This window comes from Plectropomus leopardus, chromosome 11 (genome assembly GCF_008729295.1).
Source record: "Plectropomus leopardus isolate mb chromosome 11, YSFRI_Pleo_2.0, whole genome shotgun sequence".
NCBI lineage: Eukaryota > Metazoa > Chordata > Actinopteri > Perciformes > Serranidae > Plectropomus > Plectropomus leopardus.
Genome location: NC_056473.1, coordinates 10,289,037 through 10,306,425, shown reverse-complemented (window position 1 = coordinate 10,306,425; position 17,389 = coordinate 10,289,037). Strand labels below are relative to the sequence as shown.

Here is a 17,389-nt window from a genome sequence, read left to right as displayed (position 1 = left end):
CACAGTGGTTTTTGCACTAACTGTATATTTTTGAATTACATACTGTACATTTTGTATATATTCCCTATCTCTTCCTTTTGTAAATACAATTACATGTCTATGTCTGTCTTTTTTTCTATTTTTCTTATCCCTAACTTATTTCCCTCCCCTGTACTGTGAGCATTGCCAACCCGGAAAAAATTCCTTGTTCCTCATTTGTTGAACTTGGCCAATAAACGTGATTCTGATTCTGATTCTGATTTTTGTGAGCATCACAATGGCTGCAAAATCGACTCGTACTATCAGATTTTGAACAATTTGACCCTATTTGGAAAGTCTAGCAAAGCCACATGTTTAAATTATTTTATCTCCATTCAAGTTTGCAGAGCGCTAAACCAGAAGTTAGCTGCTTGACTGGCAAAGGGTGTTTCCTCTGTGGGCCTAACAATGTGGAAGATCCTGGCAATTTTGTACCTGGGAAGTTAAACTTTTGTGGTTTTATGCAACGTTGAGCAACAAACAAATGATTGAGTTCTCTTTATACATTATTGTTCTAAACATAGTGCTTTGAGCTAAATGCTAACTATAGCATGATAATGTGTTTGAAATACCAGTGCTACCATGAATAGCTTAGCAAGTTTAGCAGGTAAAATGTTTTACAGGGGGCCTTAACGTCTTAGTTAGCGGGAAAGCATGCTCACATTTGCTGATAAGCACTAAATACATTGTAGGGATGGTTGGGCTTGTGCTGTCCAATAAAACTGTCAGATTAAGCTAGCTAATTTATGTAAGAACAGCTCAAAAACATACATGTGGTACTTCATTTACGCAAAAATACAAATGCCAAACTCAAGGTGGTGCTTGAGTAAAAGTCAGCGGATTTAAGGGAATGGGAATATCTTTAATAGACTAGCTGTTAGGACACCAATGAACTTTTTCTATCTCCAGAGCCACGCCTCTTGCATTTTCTGTAGCAGAGCAAATTTTCCCTCATTTATCTTATTAATCATCTCATGACCCCTCAGATTTATCTCATGACCCCTTGGAGAGGTTCCAACTCTTGTTTGAGAACCACTGCCTTAAACCAGTTTTGTTTGTTCACTTTTCGTCCTTACACGTATACAACGTCTGTAAGCAAATCCTGCCAGGGAACAAAACACATAGCAAATTGTTTCCCACTGGCATAAATCAAACAGCGGACAGGTCCAGAGCAAGACTCACACTAATCTGAGCCGGGTGTCATGTGTATGCAGGCTACATATTCAAGTGTCCTTGTGAAGATAGTATCATTATTTCTCATATCGCCCATATTAATTGGGTCAGCAGCTGCAAGAAGCTTGACCTGTGCTGTTGCTTGGCAACGATTTCCAAAGCATATGGAAAAAACGTAAGATAGAACTTTTCTCGCTGGGAATTACATAATCAGATCAGTAACCTTGTTAAAAATATTCTGATACTATTGAGTCTCACAAAGCAGTCAAAAAAAAGTGTATAACAAATGTATTAATTTATTGGTAACACAAGGTTCAACAGACGAACAGTACACTAAGCAAAACACCGAAAGGAGATTTTCTCTGCTTTAAAAGAAACGCGCACACACACACACACACACACACACAGGAACTGAAGGAAGTGTCAATTTTGCAACACAATTAATTGAAAATAGTATTCACAACAAAGAGGCAAACCCTCACTTTAAACCTACACACAATACATTACACACAGATTAGACCTCGTTTAAGTCCAGAGAGGTTCTGCCCTTTGGTGAGACACTAATATCTAATGTCCTCATAGAGCTGTAATGTATAAAAGGACAATTACAGAACTAAGAGCTGCAAACCAATTATGCTAAATAAATTGACCTCTTCACAGAATGGCCTTTGTCAAAAACAAGTGTAGTAGCAAACACCTACGCACTTCACAAGCCTTCAGCGCGCACACTCTCAGACACACGCAACATGCAGTATTAAGTATAAAACATCCTTTACAGACACAAAGAGACACCTCTGCTGCCACAATGTGCGCACGCACACACCCGCGCACACACACAAAGGGAATTCCTGATTCTAGAGTGTGCCATCAGAATAATAATTAGGCCTTACAGTGATGTATATTATCAATCATTAAATTAATACATAGATTAATCAAAGGAACATTGAAATGGCATATTTCTTTACTATTTAAAGACATGTAGGGGGCATGCCCCCTAAAGACTAAATGAAATACAACTCAACAAGCAGCAGAAGAAACTCTGATTGGCCCAAATCTTGTCAATACACACCAAAGCTTTGTCCGCTGCTAATGCTGCTTTTGAGTCCATTTTAAGTTAAAGTTAGGGCAATGTCTTTAAGGTTCAATGTGTAGGATTTAGGTGGATATATTATCAGAAATGTTATATTATATAAGAAAATATATTTCCTTGACTCTCTTATCACCTGAAAATTCGAATTGTTCCATATCTACTACTGTAGAATGAGCAGAATGAGCAGTTTATATCTACAGAGGGAGTGGGTCCTTTTTCACAAATTTAACACTGGCTCTCTGTCAAGACAAGAGGGTCTGAAAAACACAGTTTATTTAAATGTTTAATTCCTTTCTAAAGTGTTTTGACCGATGTAAATCACTGGGTACGTGTCAGAGAAAAAGGTGAGCACACATTTGCAGGTGCTAACAGCTCATCATAGACAAGCTGAACAGTGGCAGAGAAACACTGATTTATATATGTAACTGCTTCATTTGTTTTTACCAGTTCTAATCACTGGGTCTGTTTGTTTTGGAGAGGTGAGACCTCTTCTGATTATTTGGGCTACCATGACAAACCTCCTGAACAATGAACACTCGAGGAATACTTACCGGGAGTTCACGATTGACACACGAGAGAAGTTTCAGCTGGTTGCAATCTGCAGTCCTCACCACTAGATGCTTCTAAATCCTACACACTGCTCCTTTACATTCAAGCAAGTCTGAAATGAATTGTAAAAGTTAAAGCAGCACAAAAATTAATTGAGATGCATATTATAATAGGGAGACAAATATTCAAATTGAATACAAAACAGTAAATTTTAAAGAACTTGTTAAAATGAACTTTGTGATATTTATCACTTCAGCACACAGTAAGGAATGTGAATCGTGAATTGTTAAACCGTTATTTTTGTTACTTTAGTATATAAGTATAAAAATGCCAGAAAATTTAATTAAATGATTTCATAGCCTTTTCGACACTTTATTAAATGGTTAAAATCAATCACTTAAGAAGTCTTTAACTATTCTGGTGGCACACTCTGGGCTACATTACTTATAATAATGTTGAACAAAACACTGTCATGGCTGGGTTATTAGAGAGCAAAAGATGTGGTTATTTTCAAAAGTTCTGTCTTTTTGGAAAATTAGTTTTCAGGACATTATAGTATATTACAGCCCATCATAATGCAGAGTGATGCAAAAGCAAGTAATATCATTCCACTCTGTCTATTGTGAATATATCAATTAGATTTGCATAACCAATTATGCAGCAGTAGTATTCAAAATACTGATGTTTTTTTGGTATATTTGGTTAAAATTCTATGCAAAGTACTTACTGAAATGTGTCAAACTTATATCAAGCAATACATTTAGTAATGTTAGAATAATTTAGATAGTATTTGCACTTTACAGAAAAAACTGAAGGGCATACTGTTTTGGACCAAATATATGTATTTCAAAAACCTCGTAGCATAGGAAAATATGTAAAAGGCAGTGAATACTTTCAAAGCCAGTGTAAAGATAAATGCTGTAGGTTTCAGGTGCCTTTAAACATCTTTTTTTTTTTTTTAAAACTTGGATAATGTTTCAAATAAATAAATAATTTTTCATGCTTTTACCATGACTGCAAACCTGCTTTTAAAACTTTTAAGGTTTATCTAGACATAAAGAAGCCCTGAGCTTTGGAGCAGAAGCCTCTGCTGCACTTCAATAGCGTGTTTATGCCAAGGGCAAAACCACCTCTCTGACTGAGTTGGTATTCAGTCCAGGTGCAACAGCCACATAAGCAATCATGAGGTGGCTTGTTGGTTAGATATTTGATCTTAGCTGATTGCATTTATTATCTCTGCAACTAATATCAAGTGAGGGGGATATGAATAGGTTATTTAAGTACATTGATGTTCATCATCATGTCATTTCAACAAGTGAGTTTAACAGTGACATCACATGAGAATAAATAAAAATGATAAAGTCTTAGGATCAAATGAGGTAACCATTCTTGTATGATATGAAAGCATATATAAGACATTAAAGGGAAAGTCCACCCCCAAATCAAATATCCATATTTTTCCTCTTTAATACAGTGCTATTTATCACTCTCAATTGTTTTGGTGTGAGTTATCAAGTGTTGAAGATATCAGCTGTAGAAGATTAGTTGATATCTTAAATATAGTGGAACTAGATTGCGCTCAGCTTGTGGTGCTCAAAACACCAAAAGATAACATTTGAAAAACTCAACAGAAACTCAGCAGAAATCAAGACCCGGTTACTCAAGATATACCACAGAACTTGAGAACGTGAGCAGTTTCATATAGGAACTATTTTCTGTCTATCAAACTACACCCACCAACAGTATCAATGTGCAGAAGGTACATTTGAAAAATGAAGATTAAGTGAATAAAGTTATCATTTTGATGACAATGGAAACTATTATGAAATAGGAATTCATATAATTCTCAAAAGCTGGGACTTCATTCTGCCTAGCTGCATAAAATTTGTGATAAGTGGGCCTCTTAAGTTAAACAGAACTATCGTCAGGAAGCAGGGGCCTCAGATTCAGCTAAGGGACCCATAACTTAAAGCTGAAATGGATGTCCAGATATGTGCGGCTTTAACACGACTATAGTATAATTTGACATGGCTTTTTAGATTTGGATGAAAACTGTTATATGCCATATGCTGAGTGCCATCTAGCTCCATTATAGTCAAGAGAGGCCAGACACTACAGCAGATATCTCCAACACTCTGTATCTCACACCATAGCAATCTAGACTGATAAATAGCACTACAGGTAACAGGAAAAATATGTATATTTGATTTAGGTGTGAACTGACCCTGTAATATCGCTAACTGTAACTAGGACATCTTCCATGTTGATGCCTATTGTAGCATAAACTGAATATGTTTCTGTCTGTATGTTAAGATATGACATTTCAAGGCACTAGTGTAGTTGTAACACTGGTGTGATGCATTTAAATCCACCTGACTGCAGTGTCACGACTGAACAAATACTCCTCTGATATAGGCACCAAAATAGTTTCCTGTGACAAAATTGAATTATGAAAATGCAAAATTCGAGCGAGCACCATGTCAATTAAAAGTTTGCATTTTGTTTTAAAGATGGTTTTTTTTTTTTTTTTTTTTTTTACCAGAATTGGTGCCATTTTAGAGGCTTTTAAAAAGATCGTTGTACAAAAATATATTCAAACAAATGCAACTGCAGAAGCCGTCAGGACTGGCTTTTGGTGATCATGTAACATCACTTTGTCCCGCTGGATCTCAAGAACAGTTGTGGTCGAGCAACTTGGTCTTATCCAAAGAAAAGAGACGATTTAAGAGCTTGACGAACTGCATCTGGAGCCCGTTTTCAACCCGTCCTGCAGTTATATACTTCAAAGTTTCAGGAGTTCATAAGGTCATGGAGAAAGCTTGTGGACATCAAAAGAGACTGCTGGTTCCTCTGGCTCTGCACTGTCAATCACAATGCTTGGATGTGTCTCTTGGGTTTCCATGGAAATAGTTGAGTTCGTTGAGGGCGTTGCTCCAAAGTGTGGCCCGTCCACTGAGAGAAGCATGGGCGTCCCTGATCGTTTTAGACTGTCACTTATGGTCACATGCACCTCCTCTGGTGTCACACCCATCTCCTTGCTGTACTCCGATGGGGACTTCCTCTTTATCCTCTCATACGTCTTATCCTGGTTTTCCGTGAAAGTCTCGCTGTCCTGAAATCGCCCGAACAACCAGATGAAGAACCCGAAGAGGACAAATGCTGCCAGGCTCGGGATGAATGCCAGGCACTTGACATCAAGGCTGGCTCCGGTGTAGCGGCTGTGGAGAAACATGTCTCGCTCCACGTAGGTGACATTGCTGTTGGGATCGATGTTGGTGGAGCGCCACTCGTAGGTGAGGGTGCTGTGGTTGAAGAAGCTGAGCGTTTCTGGCTCCTCTACTGTGAAGATCTTCTCACCGGGCCCGACATACTGACCGTACTCGTATGGCTTGTAGAAGATCTGGTTTTTCCACATGTTCAGGTCCAAAATTAGCACAAGGAAGATGATACCGTAGTTGAACCACTTACCTGTAACGAGATGCGTGACCTCTGTTAGATTACAACCTTTGACAGATAAGCAAGGAATAAACACGCATGGACTGTACAGACAATTTAACAGACAGGTGAATTGATGTACAGCACAAGACTACTCCAAACAAGATTTAGAGGGCAGACAGATAGATACGCCGTCACCTTCATTTATCAGGGATCCCTCTCTCTCTGCATATAGCTCATGCACACAGACACAGATCCATTTGTAGGTGCTACTTCCACTACAGTATCTTCTAACGAGATCACTACATTACCATGAGACAGCCATCTCCCCAGTTGACTGATAGCAGGCAGATGTCTCCCCGGGTATACGTGACACCTCTCCCTTCCTCTCACAGAGATATGCTGTTAATAAGCTTTTAGTTAAACCAATCACGTCGTGCCGGAGCCATTTCCATAATGCTTAATGGATATGCAATGCATTAGGGTTAACAACCTTTCGCGAATCACTGAGCGTTTGAACAGCTTAACATTTAGCACGGGAACATTGGTTTTGCCTTCTCTTTATGAGTCGGCGTGTGCACGCGGCGGAACAAAATGGAGAAACCGGGAGGGACAGTTTCGAATGGGGAAATACACTTGCTTGCCGTTAACATTAAGACACAGAGATATGAGGGAGGATGAGAGATGCATCTTGCGAGGCAGGGAGGTACGTGAGGAACGGCAAACACAGTCGCAGCCATGGAGCCACCTGTGTGTCACATCAGCTACACATGCATAATAAATGGTTGCTGTGGTTTAACCGTCAAACTGTTTACCACATGGAGGAAAAAATAGAAAACTGGGGCAGGGCGAGCATGCTTGGTATTAATCACTAATTCAGAAATAGGCCAAAGTTTGTCTTGCTCATGGACATTTTGATTTCTTTCTACTATTTAATCAGTTTCTGAATATGAGTGTTAACTGACTTTGTCAAAAACTATTTAGTAAAGCCAGAGACACTCTTCATTTGGCAAGTGCTTTGAACAATTAATCAGTAGGGCTGACAATTAGTGGTTTAGTGAAAATTATTTTTACATGTCAATGTTATATTTTACCAGTTAAAATGTTAATTTAGGATTTCTGTAAAATACACGCGCTGTCGCCTCGCAGCAAGAGGGTCCCAGGTTCAAACCCGAGCTGGGGTGAGGTTCTGAACTTGGGTGTGGAGGAGGGCATCCATGTGGAGTTTGCGTGTGTCCGGAGGTGTTAATGTGAGTGTAAATGGGTGTCTGCCTCTCTGTGTCAGCCCTGCCCATATCCTGGCAGCCTTTACAGGGCGTACCCCCCTTTCACCCAATGTCAGCTGAGGTAGGCTCCAGCCCCCCGCAAACCTTAAGAAGATAAGTGGTTACAGCTAATGAATGAATAAATTAATGAATGTAAAATAATTTTGACATGTTTCAAATATGTTTTCACAAATAGAACTACAACTTGACCAGTCAAAATGAAGAATTTGAAGATATCTGCAATTACATTTTGACTAGAGGAAATTCCTGTTTTTTTTTTATAACTAAATTGTGACCAGTTACATACAGGGCTCCCACACATTTTTAAGGACAAAATTTTGAAACTTTTCTATAAGACCCATAATAAAATTTCCGAGACCACTCACAACATATAACACGAACAGAACTGTATAGTATGTTACTCCAAATGCTAATTACTGTTTGAAAATTTAACAGCATCCTTTTCCAATCTCTAATAGTTACTAATGTTCGTATTCACTTCAAATACTTACAGTACATCAGTCTGGCACTAGCATTTAGGCATGAGGGAAAACAGAAATGATTATAATTTCAGTGTTTTCTTCATGCATTTGTTTATACATTCATTTATAGAAACAAGTCTGAAAGATAATGCCACAACACAAGAATGTAGGCATGCGCTTTTTTAAGCCATGGAAGTGGACGTGGAAAGTTATCTACAGAAGATTACCGTGATAATTAAAACAAAATTTCATTACTTTTCCAAAAACTCTTGATGATTTTTACTGATTCCATGACTTCTTCAGGCCTGGAAAATGAGATGGGAACCCTGTATAAAAGCAATTGTACTTTGTAGATTAAAAAAAAAGTGTTACAGGTACAAATATAAATTCACTGGATACAATTGTATTTCAAATATCTGAAATGACATTCTTATTAGTTAAAATTCCAGCTGACATGTCATTAATTTAATGACATCACTTATATCATAGATATCATTAATACATTTTGCAGCTAGTAAAAAAAATATAATATTAATGGATATGTCGACCTGTAAATATAACACCATTAAATGTTCATGTTAGGTATCTGTAATTGATGGACATCAATGGTAAACACTGACTTGTTGTACTTGAGTTACAGATATCTATAATTAACATTTTTTCTAGTAAGAAATTTATTGCAGATATCATGAATTGTCCTTTTTGTTATTAGTATAAAATGAACTGTAGTTATCTTTATTTAGAATTGCTGTTGGTGAAAATTACATTACAGATATGTTGGCTTGGAATTTTACTAGTCAAAAAGTATTTGTTGATTTCTACAATGGTTATAACAAATCAAATGTTAAAAGGGCTTGCCATACTCCTCATGAAACAGACACGACCCCGTTCTTTGTATGCAGCAGCCGTGCACGTGTCGGTCTGTACCTGTGATATGAATGTGGTACTCCTCTTTAAAGATGCTCTTGCAGACAGGAAGCTTGACCTTCACGTGCGTTGTTGACATTCCTGGTAGATTCATATCCAGGTCACCCATGAAGTGAGGGAACTCCCAGTCCTGAATCACACACGCACAAGCACGCACACACACACACACACACACACACACACACACACACACACACACACAGAGACACAGGCCTATGAATGGATCTTATGATAATGTACCCTCAGCTGTAGATAACGGAACACATTTAAATAACCAAGTTGGTGTGACAAATGTCAGCCATGTATGGCACTTTATTGGGTGATGAACACTGAACTCTCTCATACTCGTTGACACAAAGTCTCTGTGGAGTCTCTTTAGGCACTGACTGGAGGTCAAACATGGTGCCAGCTGCTGTAGACTGGAGACTGCTACACTGTGTGTTTACAGGCTTGTGCAGTGTACTAATGTGCACTGGGATTTAAACATGTCAAAACACATCAACGGGCACCCCAAACTGACATTTAGAGGCTGCCCATGCCCTGTGGTGTCACTTAGCTCTTTTAGCTGTGTGGTTATAGTTGGTGGTTAGCAGCAGTCAAAACTCTTGATATGTCCATACGCACAAATCTATTAAATCAATTAAAAAAGCATATCTATAGATATAGATATAGAGAGCATATCTATGTCAAAAGGTCTATTTCTTGTGAAAACCAAAATATCCAAAATATCAACTTTTCATGGGCTAAGAAAACAATACTGTGATCATCCTTCTGACAATAAATAAATGTGTGGTATAGTTTATTTTGCTTAAGGAGACAGTTCACCCCAAAATTAAAAAATACATATTTTTCCTCTTACCTGTATTGCTATTTATTGATCTAGATTGTTTTGGTGTGAGTTGCTGAGTGTTGGAGATACCAACCGTACAGATGACTGCCTTACCAGCCATTTCACCACGCATAATAAAGCATGCATCTTCTGCTAGCACCACTGAGCTATTTAACATTACAGCTCAGCCGAGGAGGACGCCGTTAATAATGTCTACATCTCACTGTCAGGAGCACTAGCCTCTTGCCCATTAGTAGATGCATGCCTTCCTCTGCGTGGTGGCGTGGTTGGCAGGTGTAGTTCTGTAGAAGAAAAAAAAGTTCCTACATGAAACTGCTCATTGGACTATCTTGAGTAACCAGGTCATAATTTCTAGCAGGAGACAGGGCTCTTGAGTTTTTCAAATGTAGTTTTTTGGTGCTTTGAGCCAGGCAAAACCAGGCAGACATCCCTATACAGCCGACATCTCCAGCACTCTACAACTCACACCAATACAATCGAGATTGATTAATAGCACTACAGGAGGAAAAATATGTATTTTTTTAACTTTCCCTTTAAGAGGTAGAAGAACTCTACATTTAACCCCTTCAACTGTTCTGAATTATCACCAGCATTTGGAGACACATGGTTTTGACTGAAATGTGATAAAATGTTTTTGCTTCTGTGTTTGTTGAGAAAATGAATAATTTATGCGCTGTCTTCTGTTTCCCCAAATACTGACTTCTTCTTAAAGGCCTGCAACTGACTTTGATGTTGGAGATGGTTAGAAATTAAATTTCTATTATTGGACATAAATGCCATAATTGCTTTATTTTATAATCAATAAATTGCTACTGTAAGAAGTGTTCTACACACACACACACACACACACAAACACACACACATATATATATATGTTTTCAAATATCTGCATTAACTAATGTAACTGTATTTCGTTACCTTGCATCATGAAAGCATGTGATTATAAAGGCAAACACAGATGAAACTAATGAAAATGACATATAGACTGATGGCAAATAATATTAAAATGTTTTTGAAACATTTCTTAACTGAGCTGACATAATCCTCTCACAAATTAGCTTTATCATCTCTATTAAAAACAAAACAAAACAAGGCACACGTATTTTCAGCCTTTTTCATTTTTAGATTAGCTACACTTCCCCCTCGGTTCCTGTTATTTGCACAGAGCGTCTTGCCGCATCACATTACCACATGTCTGCATTCACTGTATCCTCGTGTGATCCAGAGTCTCCCATGCCAATATCTATGAACAGCCTAACAGCTTGGTGATGGCCCCCTGGATATTAATTAAGTCCTCCACTCCTCTTCCATATCTGCAGTATCTGTTGCTATAGCACTAACAGGCATGGCATTTAAGCCTTGTGCCTCCCTCCCAATAAACAATGAGTCTCTAAGACATACATAGGAAAAGTAAACTGGTATGGTATATCAGCATATCATCAGCCTATGTAAATGTTTATACACATAGGACATAGAAATCTGAAATTTAGATGGGAAATGCAAAGGAACAGCACAATTATACACAAAACAATGAAAAAAGAAATCCAGCTTGGAGGCAAATCCAGACAGGGGTATTAATTAGTTTGAGAACAACAACGCCGATCTTTTCTCATGGAGGTGAGAGATTAACTATGACACCCCATGCTCCAAGATGGAGGAGAATGAAGCTGTTGGGAGGTGCTGTGGCGGATTAATTTTTACTGACTGATAGAACGTAGCAACAGCCGCCAAAGCTTGGGCCGTGTAACAGCGCAGGCTAACTCATAAATAACTGTAGTAAATGTGCTTGCCGTACACTGGCAGAAAATGAGAAGAACCCGTCGTAAACAAATCCATGCAAGCAGGGAGAGATATATATATCACAGGGAGAGGGAGTGACGGGTTCAGAACATCTCTGGGAGTCAAAAGGGAGATGTCAAAATAGGGAGTGTGCCCTTCATGCCACATCAAGTCTGTGGCATTTTCAGAAAGCTGGCCTCAGCAAGACACCGGCAGCTTTGTGAGGAAACACTTCTGTTGGCTGAGCTGTTTCTATATATCTGCATAATCACAATAATTGGGTAAATGAATGAGAAAAACACCACTGTGTGAAGTAATTACTGGCCATAGCAGCCAGAAACGCTCCTTAAAATAATGAATTGTTTCAATAAATAAGTCTAGAAATCACTTTTAATGGTGCAGTTGTTCTAATACATACTACCATGGGAATTATAGTGGTGTCCTTGCCAGGTTTTCTGTGGAGTGGTGTATTTGTTACACACTACAAGATGTTCTCCAATGCAATTGCAGGCTCTCAGTAATTAGCATAATCAACAGAGTAGAAACGTATATTTAGGGGATCTCAAATATTAGTCTTGCAACGTGTCCTCTAATACCCACCAACAAGGCCCTGTGAAATATGTTCATTAAGCATTTGGAGGAGCTGTGTTGAATTAGGCTCGTAGTCAAAGCACATACATGATTGGCCTGCGGTTCTGGCTCCTGGCTAGCTGCGTAAAAAAAAAAAAAAAAAAACGCCTTCTCCCACTCTTTTTCTCCTCAATACACAGATATGTGGTTTTTTGCCCAGACAAACACATTTGCATATTCATGAGCCACTGACACAGGCTTTATTGATGTACACACTCCTGTGGGAGGGAGGACATCGGGTGGGAAAAAAAGAGAGGAGGGAAAGAGAAAGTGAGAAAAACTCCAATCTTGTGAGTCATCATTAAAGAAAATAAACCCGGCTCACAGGGGAGTAAGGAGAGGAAAGGGTGAGTTCATTGCTGAGGTCTGGGAGAGGGATGGAGGGACTGAAAGAGAGGAGATGCAAAGGAGTAAACAACAGTTTGTATATCTATATATTTGTGGGTGTTTGTATGTGTGCGTGCATGCGTTTGTGTCCGTGCCAACTGAGTGTGATCAAACGCCCCCCTCGCTGCTTTGTGCCGCAGTGCCCCATTGATGAATAGCAGGGGAGGGAGGGGGAACTGGCAAGATGGGTAGCGGACTAAGCCAAGAGACATCCCAGCTCCCTTCTTTTAATTGGCCACAGGGGAGTGGGCTACCTGCATGACAATGAGAAGGTCGAAGACCAAGATGAAGGAGGCCAGGAAGGCTCTGGAGACCTCGTCGCTGGGCAGGAAGCCTCGATTCAGGTTGTCCCAGCTGATCCAGTCGGTGCTGATGACCAGAACCACCACTGACGTCAGAGAGATGAGCACTGTCCTACAGAGAGGAGAGGAGAGGAGAGGAGAAAGAGAAACAAGTAAATGGAGAAAAGGAACAGAGGAAAGTGGGAAAAGGAGAGGGAAGAAGAGGGAAAGGGGCACAGGGAGAGAAGGGTATGTAAAGAGAAAAGATAAAGAAATGAAAGAAAACAAAGAAAAAGAAGAAGGTAAGGAAAGAAAGGAGAGGCAAACAGATGAGAGGAAAGGAAAGGAAGTACAGCAAAGACAAGTGAGCCCAGGGGAGGAGAGGGGAGGAGTGAAGATGAACAATATTGAAGGACCAAGTATCCCTAAGACTGGGGGGATGGGGAAAGGGAAGGAAAGAAAGTGGGGAAAGGGACAAGGAGAGAAAGGAAAATGAAGGCGTGGAGGAGGGATAAATCAATGAACGATACGCATTAAAAAAGAACAAGACCTTGAAAATGCCTTTAGATACCATTTCAGAGTGGATGATGTGCACATTTAATATTGTATATCTTGAAAGACAAACAGCTCCTCTTCCTCACCCACATCAAACGCAAGAAAAGATAAATCAGATAAATTCAGTTCCTCCTTTCACGGACTCAATAATGTATTGAACAACAATTTTAGCTAGATTTGAAAAATGGCAGCAGATGCAGCTTCCAGGAAGATGAATGTGCACAGAACTGTGTCTGTTTGTGGATGCAGAGACAACGCAATTCAAAAAAACCTACTGCATTCATATTTCCATGTATTAACATATTTAACACGAACCAAAATATTTCAGTTACCTGCATGCTGCGATTACTGTGTGTGTTTTTTCCCTCTTCGATATTTTACTCTCTGAATTTGTTTATGTCACATGACATTGCTGTAATTCTGCACTGAGAAAATTTTTTTCAGCCATCTGAGGAGAAGCACAATGGCTAGTATTATTCTCCTCTGTGCATTATGTCTCAATGTCACCCAGTGATTGCTGTGCTGTTGTGTGCATTCTCACTCCACACATCGGCTGGCTGCATTGCAGATAGAGATTGCCAGCTCATATCCCATCTCACATGTTAGGGAGATACATTTTGAGGGGATTTTATTATTCCACAGTGGGATTCTTCTCCTCAGCCATGGCCGATTTTTCGCACTGTCCTTTGCAATTTGACACGATCCTTCATCGTATATTGGCAAAGATACACCCAGCGATGCATTTATCAATCATATTTCAGGCTCTGAATTTCAAACAATAGCTCGTCAAACCCGGCATTGATTGTGACAGTGCGAGTCGGGGCATCCGTCAATAAAATGAAGGGCTGCAGAAAAAGTCACAGAACAATTCGACTACTTGCATTCTAATCGCAGGTGAATCAATTCTGCGAAAGGAAATGTTAAACACTGCAGCCAAACTGTCTTTGAAGTTTTAGATGTCTACGTTCGGACCTCTCTGTGTACATATCAAATGGATGTCAAACAGTTTCAACAGTATCCTGTTGTTTGCATGTCCTTTCGCTTCACACTATGACCCTAAAATGAACCAGCGGAGAGGCGTTTGCATGTCGTGTTTGACTGACAGCACTGAGCCGCTTTGGTGAATGAACACCGTGGGGACCGTGCACTGGTGGTGTAAGACACTCAAACACTTCTGCACGGCCGTCAAGTAATGGGCATATCAGACATGGTTTGCAGCATTTGTTTAGCAGTTATTTAAGGGTCACAGCTTGTGGTACGAGAAGTAAAAGGCAGGGCTATGGTTTGCCCTGTGACCTTGCTGTGTCCATTGATTTTCACCCTGTTCTTCTAATTAAAGGTGCTGACACTGAGTGAGGGAAGATTAACACGGCTATTGACTGTGTGTAACCCTGCAACGGGCGGGAGAGACCGTAAAACACACACGTGTGCACACACACACACACACACAATCACACCTCTACAGAGCCTTGTAGGAATATATAATGCATTTAGTGAGCTAGTAGGTAGAGATAAATTGATAAGAATCTTATCATGTGCAGACAAAGACACACATGCTCCCACAGACAGTTTATCTCAACATACCAGAAGAGGACAATCCTGTTGTTGCCTTGTTTCCAGAACCTTCTGGCTGCTTTGCCCCAGTCTGGGTAGTGCTGATCCTGGAGCATCATATCTGTCACCTGCATGAAGGAGAGAGCATAAAAAATGACTTGATTACTTCTGAGGAGGAGAACAAGACAGTTTAGCTTAGCTAGACTGACAAGCATGTAGTCTGGTTGTGTCCACAGGTAACAACACACGCCGAGCAGCACCTGTAAAGCTCACTAATCAGCACCTTATATCTTATATCTGGCGCAAAAAGCAAAGTACAAAGACAAAAAGTGGTCACAGTGACATATTTCCTGGCAGCGTGTGGCGACTTCTTTTCACAATTTGTTTTTTACACAAATTAAACAAACTAGATTAAACGTGTTAATTGGTGTTCTTTTCACAATTTGGTTTTTACACAAAGTAAACAAACTAGATTAAACGTGTTAATAAGTGATCTTCAGGGTGTTGTTAGAGTTGTCTTTTGGGGAGATGAAGGTTATCGGTTTCCCCCTGCTTTTAGTCTTAATGCTAAATGAAGCTAACCATCTTCTTGACGCAACTTTGTATTTAATGAACAGACATGAGAGTGGTATTAGTCTTGTCATCTCAATCTTTGCAAGAAAGAAAAAAAAATCATATTTTTCTTAAAAAGTTTGTGAGTTTTATAATAACATGTTTTTGTTATATTTGATAAGTGTTCATGACTGTTTCGCTGTTTTTCTACCCAGCCAGCATGTTTAAAAAAACCAAAAAAAAAAGCAATGGCCATGCTAAAACAAAGCAGCACCATCTGGTCGAAGTAAACATTCTCGTTTTAGAGCTAAAAAGTACACTAAAATCAGCGTTCCCACACATTTTACGGACAAAAAATTTTCAATGATTTTTTAAGAATGATTTCTGACAAAGTGGAATCAAATCAAATCGAACCGAATCTCATCTCATCTACTTGCCTTGCATTTTTCAAAAATATCATAATAAAACTCTATTCAAACATAATTTTAGCTAGCTGGCATACATGAAGGGAGAGACAGAATGCAGTAGAAAATGGAGAAACCTACAAGATGGTAAACGTAACTTCACACATGGGAACATATTTGAGCTTCGTTACTTCAACAGCTACAGAGAATAAATTCCACTGAAGATTACTGTAACAATTTCATTACACACAACAAAATTCCTTTCAATGATTTTTACTAATTCCATGACTTTTCCAGGCCTGGAAAACTAGAATTTCATGATATTTCTAGGTTTTCCACGAACATGGGAACCCAGAAAAATATGACTCCGAAGACATCTGAGGCAAGAAATAGGAAATGCAGAATTGTGATTTGTGATGGTGATTGAGGAGCACTGCCTGGTTTAATGGTTTGACCGCAGGTCACGAGCAGTGACTGACATGACTGACGGATGAGTTAGAGACTCACAGTTTCAGCAAATATGACAAAACATTTTTTTAATCAAAGTTAGCAACTGTAGCTTTAATATGCCTTCAAGGAAATTGTTAAAACTATAGTATATACTGACATATCGCAAAATAGCATGCTCACAGTGTCGAGGCCAAAATTTAGGTAAATGGTATTTCGGGTTTTAACATGGCAATGCCCCTGCACAACACAAGGTAAAATACAAAATCTTAAAGTCTGTCAGAATGATATTTTAGTACTGGTTGGGATTTTGGAATTAACAATCACTGAGGGGTGTTAAGTGGGTGGCCCTGTACTTTTGTACATCATGTAAAAATCATATAATAACCATGTCAGTGCACACCGACTGGAATTCATTAATACCCCTTCAGGTCTCCAATTGTGATTATACACAATTTAATTATACATATGCTAAATAATGTATTATCCTAAACAACAAAGGTTATATACACAAGAGAAACGTGACTATATGGATATTCATATCCAAACATTGAATAATTTATATTGAATAACCCTTTATCTGTGATTAAACACTAATGAGCCTGTGATTACCTTCAATAATATTGACTTGATTCATTATTAATGTGTGCGGTTGCACCTGTCTTTCCGTCTTTATCAGTATCATCTTTATGATGTTTTCATAATGTCAATCTAATTGTCATTGCTTTCAATACATAGGTTTTCTCACATGGATGCAGAGTTGTATCAGAGAGCATTTTATACATAAGTATAAGCATGCCCTCTATATTCTTTGAGTAGAGCCACTGCAGGGGCAAGGTCAGTCCGTCAATAAAACGCCTCACTGCAGATACTGTGGTTTGTGCTGAAAAATGGATTTGAATCAGGCAATGTCTGACACGTTTCTGCCGTTATACCGTTGCAAAAACAGACACTTCCTGTTGGCTCATCTGGTGAAGACACAATGTAAATCTGCAAGGCGAAGGAGACACA

At 39.1% G+C, this 17,389-nt stretch overlaps 1 protein-coding gene across 2 annotated transcripts in view; it reads right to left on the bottom strand.

The window, feature by feature from the left end:
- Window positions 1-4,339: 4,339 nt before the first annotated feature.
- The window catches only part of tmem117 (transmembrane protein 117), a 53,007-nt gene continuing 39,957 nt past the window's right edge, over window positions 4,340-17,389 (bottom strand). For both annotated transcript variants that reach the window (XM_042495454.1, XM_042495455.1), the window contains exons 5-8: window positions 15,006-15,103; window positions 12,840-12,999; window positions 8,940-9,069; window positions 4,340-6,298 (exon numbers count right to left, since the gene is read on the bottom strand). In XM_042495454.1, coding sequence (XP_042351388.1) covers window positions 5,637-6,298; window positions 8,940-9,069; window positions 12,840-12,999; window positions 15,006-15,103 — 1,050 coding nt within the window. In that variant the 3' untranslated portion in view covers window positions 4,340-5,636. The remainder of the gene's footprint in view (window positions 6,299-8,939; window positions 9,070-12,839; window positions 13,000-15,005; window positions 15,104-17,389) is intronic.